This window comes from Oryctolagus cuniculus, chromosome 14, assembly GCF_964237555.1.
Source record: "Oryctolagus cuniculus chromosome 14, mOryCun1.1, whole genome shotgun sequence".
NCBI classification, from domain to species: Eukaryota; Metazoa; Chordata; class Mammalia; order Lagomorpha; family Leporidae; genus Oryctolagus; species Oryctolagus cuniculus.
This window is the reverse complement of record NC_091445.1, coordinates 82,396,923-82,410,859: the sequence shown is the minus strand read 5'-3', so window position 1 is coordinate 82,410,859 and position 13,937 is coordinate 82,396,923. Positions and strand designations below refer to the sequence as shown.

The 13,937-nt window shown below is 43.6% G+C and overlaps 1 protein-coding gene across 1 annotated transcript in view; it reads right to left on the bottom strand.

The window, feature by feature from the left end:
- Positions 1 to 13,937, bottom strand: part of ZSWIM6 (zinc finger SWIM-type containing 6) — a 220,114-nt gene that overhangs the window by 2,419 nt on the left and 203,758 nt on the right. The window contains exons 10-14 of the mRNA XM_070056741.1: positions 9,802 to 9,937; positions 5,034 to 5,191; positions 4,227 to 4,390; positions 2,024 to 2,105; positions 1 to 317 (exon numbers count right to left, since the gene is read on the bottom strand). The exon at positions 1 to 317 is cut by the window's left edge and continues 2,419 nt beyond it. Of these exons, the coding sequence (XP_069912842.1) occupies positions 1 to 317; positions 2,024 to 2,105; positions 4,227 to 4,390; positions 5,034 to 5,191; positions 9,802 to 9,937 (857 nt within the window). The remainder of the gene's footprint in view (positions 318 to 2,023; positions 2,106 to 4,226; positions 4,391 to 5,033; positions 5,192 to 9,801; positions 9,938 to 13,937) is intronic.

The window sequence follows — 13,937 nt, the reverse complement described above, 5'->3', positions numbered from 1 at the left end:
TGCTATGGTGAAGAGCTGTGTGTAGCTCATGCCGGTTGTAGCAGCGTCGAGAACAATTTGGTAAGCCGTCTCAAAAGCTATGTGATCCTTCTCACAAAGGGTTAGCGCAGAGAGGGCACAGTTCTGAGGGTCCTTCATGGCACACTGCAACGCGAGGGTCCGGGCACTGCTGGCCAGCTTTTCCTGCTGGTGGCAGTCCAGGTGGAGGCGGACAATGGTGCTGTTGGACATCACCGTCGTCGCAACTATACTTGTGGCCTCGGTGGGAGTAAACAGTGTAAACCAGCTCTGCATGATGCTGTCCAGGGCATAAACACCTGCAAGGAACACAACCAAGTCTGTCACCGACACGGAGGCTGGCCAGAGGTCTCGCCTGATTCCTACTTTTCTATCAATGCTTACATTGTTAACCAACACAGCACACCAGCTAGGCCTGTAAGGTAACGTGCCTGGGGGCCACCTTGGAGAAGAAGGTTATTTCGGACTGCTAGTAAGTGAGATGCCTGAAAGGAACATGAACTTCCTCTAATAAAGAAGGAATCCCCTTGGTAGCTGGTATTTGTACTGTGCTGTTTGCCATTCAGACAGTGGCTCCTTGCTAATGGTGTCTAGTTCACTGGGACCTCCTGTCGGTTAGCCAGCACAGAATTTGAGGCAGCAAAAGTGCAACCCTCACCAGACAGGAACTTTACACGGTGTGCAAATCTAAAGTATACACACGCCAACAATTCTAGACACAGGAAAATGCGATCCATAATCAAGAGAAAAGAAAGTCAACACAAGCAGACCACAGATGTTGGAAATGGCTCAGGTCTTGCAAACGACCATTTTAAGTACACAGACCCAAATATGCCTCACCTGAAGGTAAGCAATCTGAAGAAAGGTGCTGTGCCTGTCCTGGTGCAAGGAGACAGGAACTGCACGGCAGAGCCTGAACTGCAATCATATCCTATTTCTTCACTAAAACATGACTTCGATAACCTGAACACAATTTTTATATTACAACCAAGTCCCTGTTTTCTAAGGTAACAAAACATCACAAAAAAGACAAGAAAATGATTTTACAGTGTCTGCTGTATTTATTTTTAAAAAATCTTTAAAAAGATTTATTTTATTTATTTGAAAGGCAAAGCTAGAGAGAGAGAAAGAGAGAGAGAGGGAGAGAGAGAGAGAGATCTTTCATCTGCTAGTTCACTTCCCAAAAGGCCACAATGGCCAGACCTAGGCCAGATCAAAGCCAGGAGCCAAGAGCTTCATCCAAGTCTCCCATGTGTGTTCAGACGCCCCAACACGTGGGCCATTCTCCACTGCTTTCCCACGTGCATTAGCAAGGAGCTGACTGGAAGCAGAACAGCTGGAACTCGAACCCGTGCCCTTTCGGGAAGCCAGTGTGCTGCAGACGGCGGCTTTACCAGCTACGCCATAGCCCTGGCGCTGGGCCCTGTGTCAGTACCTAGACACTGAGCTGGCAGTGTCTTCTCAGCAAAAGGTGTATGTCCTTTTCTGGTGCAAATAGGAAGAAAAGAACAAACGTTCACTGAGCGTTTGCTGGAAACTGCGTTATGTTGGGCTGGGAATCTCACCAGCAGTGTGGTTTTCTCTGGTCCTCATCTACTGGTGAGGAGGGGGAAGAGCTGGCTGAAGAGCCTCCCACTACCATTTCCCACATATCTCAGAGCTCGCCCAGTCCACATCCCGTGGAAATCCTCCTTCTCTGCTGGACCCAGTGAGATGTGCATACCCTCACAAGACGATGGAAACTCAATGCAACCAGGGACCTTCACAAGAGCTGCCTAAAACACATTCTTACGGACAACCTATTTTAAGTAAGAGGTTGGAGCTCCACAAAAGGTGATAGCTTAGAAGATGAAAAATCCAACTGCGTGTTTGCAGCTAAGGGAGTAAGGGAAGGAAGCCGGGCCTAGAAGGGCAGAAAGCTTGCAAAAGTCCCGGTAAAAGTGAAAATGGCCTCCTATCTGCAAATGACGTTACATCCCACCATCAAGTACCAGAGCTGACTCACCGACTTCAGTAGCACACGTGACCAGCCACCTCACCATCTCCCGCCGTCGCCAATTTAAGGTAGACAGTGTCATCCGCATAACCTATAAAGACAAGATAACGAAATGATTTGGTAGATTACCCTAGTCAATGGGAAAGGAAACCAATTCATTCCATGGTATGAACTACGAGGCATACTCTCTACGAGTAAAGATCTTTCTAGGAATTTGGCTTTGTCTGTGGCTCCCCAGCTGGCCTGTCCAGTCTTGCTGAGCCCACTGACCAGGCGTGGCATCCTGGGCAGGTCACTCTCTCTTCCCACCCACAGCATCAGGAGCTGAGCTAGCACATGAAACACAGTCCAAGCCTTCACCTCCTCAGCTTCAACATTCCACAGCGTGCTTTCTGATACTCCTTGTGAATCGTCCTAACCAGGGACTCTTAGTGAACAAAGAAGCACTTTAAAAAAAAAACCATTATAGGGGGCTGGCCCTGTGGCACAGTGGGTTAACGCCCTGGCCTGAAGCGCTGGCATCCCATATGGGCGCCCGTTCTAGTCCTGACGGTTCCACTTCCGATCCAGCTCTCTTCTATGGCCTGGGAAAGCAGTGGAGGATGGCCCAAGTCCTTGGGCCCCTGCACCTGCATGGGAGCCTGGAAGAAGCTCCTGGCTCCTGGCTTCGGATCGGCGCAGCTCTCGCTGTTGTGGCCAACTGGGGAGTGAACCAGTGGATGGAAGAGCGACCTCTCTCTCTCTGCCTCACCTTCTCTCAATGTGTAACCCTGCCTTTCAAATAAATAAATAAATATTAAGAAAACACCATTTTAGGCATTTCTTCAATCTCAGGCTGCTCTTTTTCTGGTGACTACAAAGATAACCCCCAGTCTATGCAAAGAAATCATCATTAGTATCATCAGTAATCTGATTTTTCCACTTTTTAAAAAATAACTATTTATTTTCATTTAATTTGAGAGACAGAGAGAAAAAGGTCCATCCATCCACTGGTTCATTCCCCAAATGCCTGCAACAGCCAGAGCTGGGCTAGACTAAGCCAGGAGACAGGAACTCAATGCAGGTCCCCCCATGCACGGCAAGGACTCACCTGCTGCCTCCCCCAGGGAATGCTTCAGTAACAAGCGGGATCAGCAGTGGGGGAGGAGCTGGGTTTCACACCAGACCCTCCAACGTGGGCACTACTCTTACACTACTCCCGCCCCTTCCTTCATTCTTTAAGATACAGAACATCTAGGGGCCCTGTGGCATTCCTTCTTAGGTTTGAGAAAGAAAGCAGGGAGTAAGCTCTCACTAATTTGTCATTTACCAAGGGCTCTGAATAACCAGGAAGCTTATATTAACGGTTCTATCTTCATCTACCTTTAAGATGAAGCAAATGATAACAACAAAAATGTCAAGTAAAACTGATTTATTTTTAAGACAGAACTTTCAAACTGTCAGTGTATAGCTTCAAATCAATTTCCTATAACCTCTGTTTGTACATTACTCTCTCGTCACAGTGGTATGCGTATTTTCCTGTGATCCAATTCTTTAAACTTGACTAATCACTGTTAAGGAGAATCTGTAGCTTACATCAGATTAATCATCTAATCAGGGCATTCTTTTTATTTTAATGGAGAAAATAAAAAGCAAATGTTAATAGAGAGTCTGTGAGAAAAGTAAAAACAAACTTCAGATTATGGTTTATATAGCAATCTGTTAAAAAAAAAGACAAAAACAAAACTATAAGGCAGCAAACATCTACCTGCATGATTAACTCATAATGTCCCTACAACACGCTGCTGAAACGTGAAGCTACACCCAGGCCTAATCACCCTCTTCTCCCTAGTTTTCTGAATGTTATAATAAAAAGGAGCTAGGATTTCCAAATGTAAACATCAGTATCTGTCTCTTACTAGCAATAATTATTCTCTATTCATGCCAGGGAGAAACACGACGTGAAGGCCTGCAATTCAGAAATGATTTTTTAATTGAAAGACACAAATAAGGCTTTTAAATGTACAGCCCCTGTACCTCAGACCGCAGCCTGGTTCAGCTGGGAGTGACCAGAGCTCTGAAACGCAGAATTCACTGCCTTCTGAAGGCCAACAATTTGCACTCCAGAGTCATTTATCTGCACTTAAAAACTCAAGCAAACAAACAAAAACAACCTTAAGGTGCCTTTATCTAGCAGTCCTTGGTTCCCCAGGAAAGACCACCAGTCATGTACCTGCAGACCCAGCTCCAGAGACACTTTCAAAAGAGTGATGTCTGGCAAACTGTCCATGAGAGTTGCTATTTTAAATGCGTCTTGGGCAAGCTTGAAGATGTGTGATGAGGAGTGAATGTTTTTCTGGATGGATTCTAATACTGTTTCCAGCCTCCGAACATCGCCTGTAATGAACAAGGGAAAACCAAACCAAACCAAATCAAATGAAAGCAAAGCAAAATAAACCAAAGAAAGTACAACCACACACAGACACACACATACACACATATACTCACACATAGCAAAAAAATTATAAAGCACAAGTTAATTTACCTGACATGTTCGCAAATGGCAGATGATACAGCTGAGTATCCTGTACTTACTGCAATGTGTATGAATCTGACCTTCACAGAGTCACCGGGACCTACCCCAAATGACTAAAATTACACACAAACCAGAACCAACACAGTACAGCACACAGCTCTCCTAGTTTCTGATTACGTGTTGTTGGAGATCAGTTAAGAGACCAAGAGAAAAAAAAGTAACTGAATGTTTTCATCTGCTTCTGAATCTCATTCGTTGACATTTTCTTGGCATGATAGCAAACCTGAACTCTGCCAGCAACAAGCTTCGTAACACATTAAGTGAGGAAAATGCCAGGCTTCATTGTGCCTCATAAGCTAGTATTTCTGGAAGAGGATTCCTTACAACCTATCTGATATTAATATCACTGCTGAGAACCTGGTAGGAAACACCGCTCTTGGAGGCGGGGGGGGGGGGGGGATGGGACTAAGGAAGCGGTTGTAAGGCCTGGGGACAACACAGTACCTTTGGCTGCAGTTAACATGGTGGATGCCAGTTCACACTGCTGGGATTCAATGTGGCTTAGAGTGAACCAACGAGGGTATCGGTTGGGAACAACTGATGCAATGTGGTGTGGGCGGGTGAGGTCTCCCGTTGGAGCAGTAGATTCCAATACTAGTAACCTATAAAGAGATGACAGAGAACCTCTAGTTACTACTTGGCCACAGGCCTGGCCAGCAGAGGCTAGAGGAGCAGTAGATGCTGGGAGGAACCGTTCCGGCCGGGTCAGCAGCACCGCCTTCTACATGTTAAGTTGTCTTGCTGCTGCTCACTTCCAAACCTAAAGGAAACAAAGATGCTCTCACTGCAGACCTCTGAGCTACACGTCCTGGGGTCTACGTATAGCTTTGGATAATATCATTCATTAAAAATCAACAAAAACCGAGAGTGAAATAGATGTTTAACACAGATTACGACACTCAGGAATCAGTGGGCAGCTAAGATGAAAAAGCTTAACTTACTAATCATAAAATAAGAGAAGTACAGCAAAACTCATCTCCCTTTCATGCATCCATACTCCCTACAGAACTCCTCCTTGCGACTTCAGGAATATCAAGTCAGAGTATGTTCCACCATCATACCAATATGCTCTATCAAAGAAGATGAACCCAACTGATTCAAGTATCTATCCCTTGACAGTTTTGCACAAATTCAGTGACTTCTGGCTTCAATCAATCTAACTTTGATTAAGAATATGTTCACAAGTAAGAAATAATTCTTGAAAGCAAAAGCACCTGCTTTGCTTTGTTAGTGATAATTTTTCTTTCTTTTTTTTTTAAAGAAATAACTTTTTTATTTGAGAAGCAAAAAGAAGGAGATGAAAGAGAGGAGAGAGCTTCCAACCATTAGTTCATTCTCCAGATGACTGCAAAAGTGAGGATCGGGTCAAAAGCCAGGGGACCAGGATGCCAGTCCAGGTCTACATGTGGTGGCAGGAATCAGATCTGCAAGAGCAGGAACTCGAGTCAGGAGCCTGAGCCGGGCATGGAACCCAAGCTCCGAACTCGAGCCCTGACACCAAGATGCAAGTTTCAGCGCTGGCATCGTGGTGTAGAGTAAAGCCAGTGCCTGCAATGCCGGCATCCCATACAGACACTGGTTCAAGTCCCAGCTGCTCCACTTCTAACCCAGCTCCTTGCCAATGGCTTGGGAAAAGCAGCAGGAGATGGCCCAAGTCCCTGGATCCCTGTACCCACGTGGGAGACCAGGAAGAAGCTGCTGACTGCTAGCTTTGGTCTGGCCCAACCCTGACCACTGCAGCCATCTGGGGAGTGAACCAGCAAATGGATGATCGCTCTGTCTTCCCTCCTCTGTAATTCTGACTTTCAAATAAATAAATATATAAATAAATCTTTAAAGAAAAAAAAAAAAAAAAAACAGAGGCAAGTGTCTTAAGCACTAAGTCAAAGTACCTAGTGATGTCTTTTAATTACCAAAGAGATCAGAGCCTGAATTTTTTTTGCAATCATCAAGACCCTGGCCATCATTCAGGTACTCCAGAGTAAGGGAGTACCGAGTCATAACCTGAGACTAGGACGAGCTGGCAAGATCAGCAAGCCAGGCTATCCTTTGGAGAGAGCTGCCCAAAACCAGTTATTGCTCAGGGAACCAAAAGGGCTCACTCCGCGCTCCTTTTATCTGGGGACAAGTGGTTGTGAGCATTAGAAAGGATGGCAAGAGAGGCAATTAAGCAGCAGGATTTTGGGGCAGGGTCGCTATTTACCTTTCCCACAAACTCAAGAGGGCCCTGAATTCAGACACGTCTTGCCACAGGTGCTGTGGGAACGTCAAGACCCCTCGAGCTGAGAAAAGGAGGCCAGAGAACACCTTCCCCAGCATCCTCTTCTGAAGGACCAAGGAAGCGTGCAAGCCGCCTCTCTCTCCCTTCCTGTGCCCATGGCTGCCTTGAAACGCTCTGGCAGGCCACGCGATCTTCCTGCCACGGCAGGCCTTTGGGTGGGGCAACAGAGGCAGGTAGAAAGGACAGAGAATAATCCCCGGTACCCTGCCGACATTCTCCACTATAGACGACATTCTCCACTATAGACGCTGCCTGGGCAGTGACCAAGGAAGAGTGCGTGCGTTCCTGAGTGTTAACCCTACAAGCTCCTCTGCTGGCAGACACCGTCACCTAAGCCGGAACTGCACAGAAACCTTGTGCTATTTTACCCTTGAAATGCCAGCAGTGGGGCAGCAACAGCACCTAGTGGCATTATAACATTAGCATTCTTGCCTTTACAACAAGAGTAGAATTCTTAGGATTTGGTAAGTATAGAGCTGAGCATCTGTCTTCATAAGGTAACTTCCATTTCTGCTGCCAGAAGTGAGAACAGGAACTATACTTACTTATTATTTTCCTTGAAACTATAAAGCAAGTGGTATAAAACAATTTGGTAGGAGATTTTTACTTACGACAGTTACTGATTTTTTTTTTTTTATGTTAAAAACAAGCAAGCGAGCACTTGAAATGTTTCTTTAACAGGTGAATGAGATTTCTTGCTGCCAAGGAATGTATGTGAAACACTAACACACAGGTATATACACACATATACCTACCACTGCATAAAAAGAGGCCTCCTGACAGATACAAGCTATAGCTAACACTTTAAGGACAGGGTAACTCCGGGGTAATTTACAGACAAATATTTCTCTTTGAACACCTAACACTCTGATTACATACAGAACCTTTGATGACAAGCTTCTTAGAGGATTCAATTATTCTCCAGTACACTAAGCTTTTAGTTCTATATATGGCTTATCTTTAGGTAATTATAACGTTGTCTAATCTGTATTTTCCATTAGAAACATCAGAGCATTTTGTTAATTTTAAAAATCTAACAATTTTCATTTTCATTTTACTTGAAAGGAAGAGAGATAGAGATAAGAGAGAGAGAGAAACAGAGACAGAGACAGAGGGCGAGCACAGAGAGAAATCTTCCATCCACTGGTTCGCTCCTTAAATATCCATAGCAGCCAGTGTTGGCTCAGGCCAAGGCCAGAAGCCTGAACTCCATCCAGGTCTCCCACATGGGTGGCAGAGACCCACCTACTTGAGCTGTCACCTACTCCTCCTAGGATTGGATTCCAAGGATGCTGGATTGAAGTGGAGTAGCCAATAAATTAACCAGGCATTTCAATATGGGATGTGGGCATCCCGAGCAGTGATGGCGACCATTTGGGGGGTGAAGTAGTACTCTCCATCTCTCTCTCTCTCTCTCACTGTCCATAACTCTAGCTGTCAAATAAAAAAAAAAATGCTGTGTCAAATGCCCAACCCATTATTATTCTTAACTTTTTGGGGCCTGAGCTGTGGCTCACTTGGCTAATCCTCCGCCTGTGGCACTGGCATCCCATATGGGCACAGGGTTCTAGTCCCGGTTGGGGCGCCGGGTTCTAGTCCCAGTTGCTCCTCTTCCAGTCCAGCTCTCTGCTGTGGCCCGGGAAGGCAGTGGAGGATGGCCCAAGTGCTTGGGCCTGCACCAGCATGGGAGACCAGGAGAAGCACCTGGCTCCTGCCTTTGGATCAGCGTAGCGGCCATTTTGGGGGTGAACCAACGGAAGGAAGACCTTTCCTCTCTGTCTCTTTCTCTCACTGTCTAACTCTGCCTGTCCAAAAAAAAAAAGGCAAAAAGCAAAAGCTGATGTTTTAAGAAAAGTGGATGTGCCCATTAGGTCCTTAAAGTTTAACAGGTTAAACATAGGAATGAAAAATAAAACCTTATACACATTAAAAAGAATTCATCTTAACAAATGCATGATAAACAATTTTTGGTGAATAACTTTAAAATCGGATGTGGGGGCCAGCATTGTGGTACAGCAGGTTAAGCTGTAGCCTGCAATATAACCAGTTTGACCCTGGTGCTGTTTCCCATCCATTCCCTGCTAATATGCCTGGGAAAGCAGCAGAATACGGCCCAAGTCTTCGTGCCCCTGCACCCAAGGGGGAGGCCTGAGGGGAGTTCCAGGCTCCTGGCTTTGGCCTGGCCCAGACCTGGCTGCTGCGGCCATTCTGGGGAGTGAACCAGCAGATGGAAGAGCTCTCGCTTTCCTCCTCTGTCACTCTGCCCTTCTGAATACAGAAATACAGTTTTAAAAATACATAAATCTATCAAATTAGAAAAAGCAATGTGAACACAGAAAGGCGAGTGGTACGGAACAACCCTCTGTTACTAATGAGAAGGGACTGGTGAGGTGACGCAGTCACACCGAGGCAGGCAGATCCTGAGGCCCCCTGACTGTGCCTCCTTCAACATGAGACACGTGCCATCTTCTCTCAGCCTCCAGTCAGCCACGAACGTGTCTTGGTGGTACAGACACCTTCCTCACTTCTTATATTCGGTCAAGGACATGTACTGTTTACCACAATTTCAAAAATCAACTTTGTTTTTTCCAAAATAATTACTCAGGAAGGCTTCAACTGTTGCTGTCTTATGATTATACTTGGCCTAGAACCGTACTCTATTCAAGATATTATCTTCAAGAAAAGTGAGCAGTAGCAGGTGGCAGAAGAGTTGACAGCAGTTAAGGACACAACAAGTCTTCCCTTCCTTTAACTACAAGTAAAACAAGTCAACAAACAGATCACTCCCACAACAACACAGCAAGCATTCCTAAGTACTTCAGTCAGCTTTTCTGCTGGCTGCAGAAACACGAATGAATGGGAAGTCAGAGGGCCATCTTTCCCAGCAAAGGAACGTGGACCACCTCTGCCTGCTGGGCTGTGAATACGTACCGCATTGCTCTCAGTGCAATTGTGTATGCCAATTCAGCATCGTGAGGTAGGAGAGAGGTGAAGAGATACTTGGCAAATGTGTGCATTGGAACGCTCTCCCGATGGATTATTTCGCCTAAACCACTATATGGACCAGCTGTGGGAAGAGAGTATACATGGTTTACATTCCTGAACAGGGAACTAACACTTCTTGTATATTCAAAAATGCAAACTAATCTACTTAAGAATTTAATCTAAGAGACACAGTAGAAAGGAGTACAATTTCCGAGTCAATAAAAATTCCTCAGGGTACAGTATCCAACGCAGACTTAATTTCACGAACAATACCCTAATTGTCCCACAGCCAAAATGAGGACCACAGAACTAAGGGGCAGGACTCTTTCACAATACAAATACCTCGGAGCAAAGAACCCTCTGGAGCATAAAACCGTGCAGAATGTGAGAAAGCTCCCCTCTGTGTGTGACAGCCATGCTGCCGGTATGCAGACGCACAGGGATGTGCAGCCTCACTCTGAACTCACCTCTGGCCCAAGCAGTCTATATGGGGCTCACACATGCCAGGGGCTGAGGCTGAGGGCTCAATACCACACTGCTGCTGCCAACAGGCAGAAACAGAGACAAATTCCCAGAAAGTGGGACTAATAATAAAATAACTAATAAAAATAATAATAAAGAACAGTTAGCCATTTGATACCATAACCAAAATAAAGAAAATCAAAATAACTGGAAACCTACACTACTCTTTGGGCTCCAGAAGGCCAATGTCAAGAGCAAAATTACATATAAGCTGTCCAAATTCATTTCTTAGCAAACTCTGACAGGTGTGGTGGCAGAGCCCACTTCCCCTGTGTGCGTCCTGACTGCTGCTCTGAGAAGGAAAACACAGACATTTAAAATAAATTTTGAAAGGAAACCACAGTGGTTAGTTCAACTACTTTGCACTTAGATACTCTGAGGTTTAGTGACGGTAAAGTGTTTAATAAATGAGTTTCCATGTCACCGTTGGGTAACATCTGTTTCATGATTTCCAGAATTATGAACCATGACACTACTTCTCAGAAGCCATGATACATTTGTTTTCCATGAGAATTATCAGTCTGGCAAAGAGTTCAGAATACAAGAAATACAGTTCAGGAAAAACACCAAGTTACTGAACTGGGTATCAGACAGGAGCAGGATACAATTTAGATTATTTAACTTTTATTTGATTTTCTATGAGCATTTTATACCATTCATTCCTTAAATACTCTGAGAATCCCACAACTTATCTTTTCACTTAGACAAACTAAAATCTCTCCTAAATTTCTAACTTTATCAAATCTACTAATCTTGTTTTTAAAAGTCATTTTAGTGAATTTTTTATATCTCATAAAGCTTTACGTATTTTTCTGATGAACAGGTAATACTTGTATATACTTATGGGGTACACTGTGACATTTCAGGACATTTATACAGCACGTACTGATCAAACATGGTAATTAGCATTTACACCACCTTATCATTTCTTTACGTAGTTCTTCAGAAAATATAACTATGCTACTGTGCGCTAGTCACCCCAGCACGCTGTGCAGAAGCAGAGCATGTTCCTTTTGTCCATTATCCAACCTCTATCTATTCTCCCTCCCCAATCTTTTCTTTAAAGACATTTTAAAATGTGGTAGTGATCTGATATTCTTCAAAACCTGTAAGAGAATTATATTGTACCTTTAGTTTACATAATGAGACTGCTTTTCAAAGTAGTCTTATTATATTACAGATTAAATGTGTATGTTCCCCTCAAATTTGTATGCTGAAATCCTAAGACCCAATGTGATTATAACTGGAGAAAATAAAAAGTTAAATGAGGAAAGAGGCATGGGGCACACAGAACTTTCTCTGTCCCGTGGAGACAGTTGAGAGATGGCGGTCTTCAAGCAGGGTGGAAGGCTCTCTCCAGAGGCACTTTGATCTGGAGACTTTCTAGCCTCCAGAACTGTGAGAAGTAGATTTGTGCTATTTAAGTCAACTGGTCTATGGTATTTTGTTACAGTAACTAGAGCTAAGACCCTAACTCTATTTTAAAGACTAATTATGGCAAACTTAATAGAATACCTGTATTAGTCCTTTCTCCTCCATTTCCTCTCCAAGTTTCAATCCTATTCAGCAAAAGCTAGCATGCGTACTCAACATCTGGTTACCAATACCTCCCCACAAGCCAGTTAGGTATCACAGAAATATTTATGGACTGATAATTAGAGCAAACACCACATTCAAATGTGATGAACAATGAACAACTGACATTCAGCACTTGAGACTTCCAATGCTGTGGCCAGCAGAGAGTACCACTCAAAACATAAGATTATTATTTGCTCTTTTGACATATCTGGGCCTGTTAACTAACCTGCCCCTGAAATTTGCAGAAGAGTGAAAATGCATGAAGAAATTTGAGCTCCAGTGTAGTCAACTTAGTCATGGTGCTCTTATCTTTTGCAATTTACAGAAATGGTTCCTTGGCCTCCCTTTGGACTGCTTCCAGCCCTGCAACCCCCACCATTGGTGGGCTCCGCTGGGCTGGGAAAGGAGGCTCAGCTCATACCTGATGCGAGGGCTGGACTAACCAAAGACTAAGTTTAAACGTATTCATGAATGATGAACACGGAGACTTATTTTAAAAAGGAAGATGATAAATATGTATTAGACAGTATTAATTATGAAAACCATGCATCTTTTTCCTGAACTTCAGTATGATGGAAGTCAAGTCAGTGATAAGAGCCAATGACACAGCATAAATAAAATTCATGGCTGGGGCTGGCGCTGTGCTGGAGTAGGTAAAGCCGCCACCTGTGGTGCCCGGATCCCAGATGGGTGCTGGTTTGAGTCCAGGCTGTTCTGCTTCTGATCAGCTCTCTGCTGTGGCCTGGGAAAGCAGTGGAGGATGGCCCAAGTCCTTGGACCCTGCCCTTGAATGGGAGATCCGGAGGAAACTCCTGGCTCCTGGCTTCAGATCAGCACAGCTCTGGCCATTGCAACCATTTGAGGAGTAAACCAGCAGATGGAAGACCTCTCTCTCTCTCTCTCTCTCTCTTTCTGCTTCTGCCTCTCCATAATTCTTTCAAATAAATAAATCTTTAAAAAATAAATACACAAAAATAAAAATAAAATTCATGGCTAACTGTATTGCCTTTATCAAATGGAATTACATGGAAAGAAACCAAAAGGAAATAACAATTAAATAATTGTGATCATTTCAGAAATTTGCAAAGATGGGATTTTAAGTTTAAAAGAAATTTAACATTAGGAACTTTTCTAAAATTAAACATGTTTAGATTTACCTTAAGATCATTTTCCCTTTAAAATGTATTTCTAAAGTAAATAAATGCATATAATATATCTGAAGAAAATATATTTCCTTCACATTGATCCCTGGTTTTGGACAAATAAAAGGTTTGAAAATGCCATTTTCTCTAGCTCCCTTCCCCTCATGTGTTCTCAACACAAGATGAAAACACCACATTTTATTAGTTTACTAATCACAGAGAATCCCAAGGTAACAAACCCACTGCTTAGGAGATACAAGTAATTTTATCAGTTGGACACCATTTAAATTTGCACAGAAGAGTAGGCCACTAATACTAATTAAACTTACCCTTTTAAGGAAAAAACCCTGAAAAATAGTGCCAGTCAAAACTTGTTAGGCCCTTACAGAAAAGAAGAAAATCAGATTTTGCCTTAGAAATTCTATGAAACATTTTCTTCACTGAATCTATGCCTGATGAAGCCTCTGAAATAATGAGAGCAGCGGAAATTCACTCTCGCGGTCCTCAGTCCTTCAGTGTATGCATATGATATATTCAAAACTCAAGTATCACATAACAGCCAGTAATTCAGAAATGCCAACCAACTTCTAATTTCTTATTTAATTGATCAAATAGGAACAGAGCTACCAGTAACAGCTCACTACATAACAAAATTGCAATTATCTCAGAATGACAACCTAAATAAAAAGGTCTTTGTCAAAGCTTGTGGCATTAAACTGTGCTGATCTCTAACAGGCTACCCTACAGGACCACCTACTTCAAATATCACAAATCCAAATATCTGTACATTTTCACTTAAAGACACTACTTTTTAGACAGCCACGTCTTGGATGTTTTGTT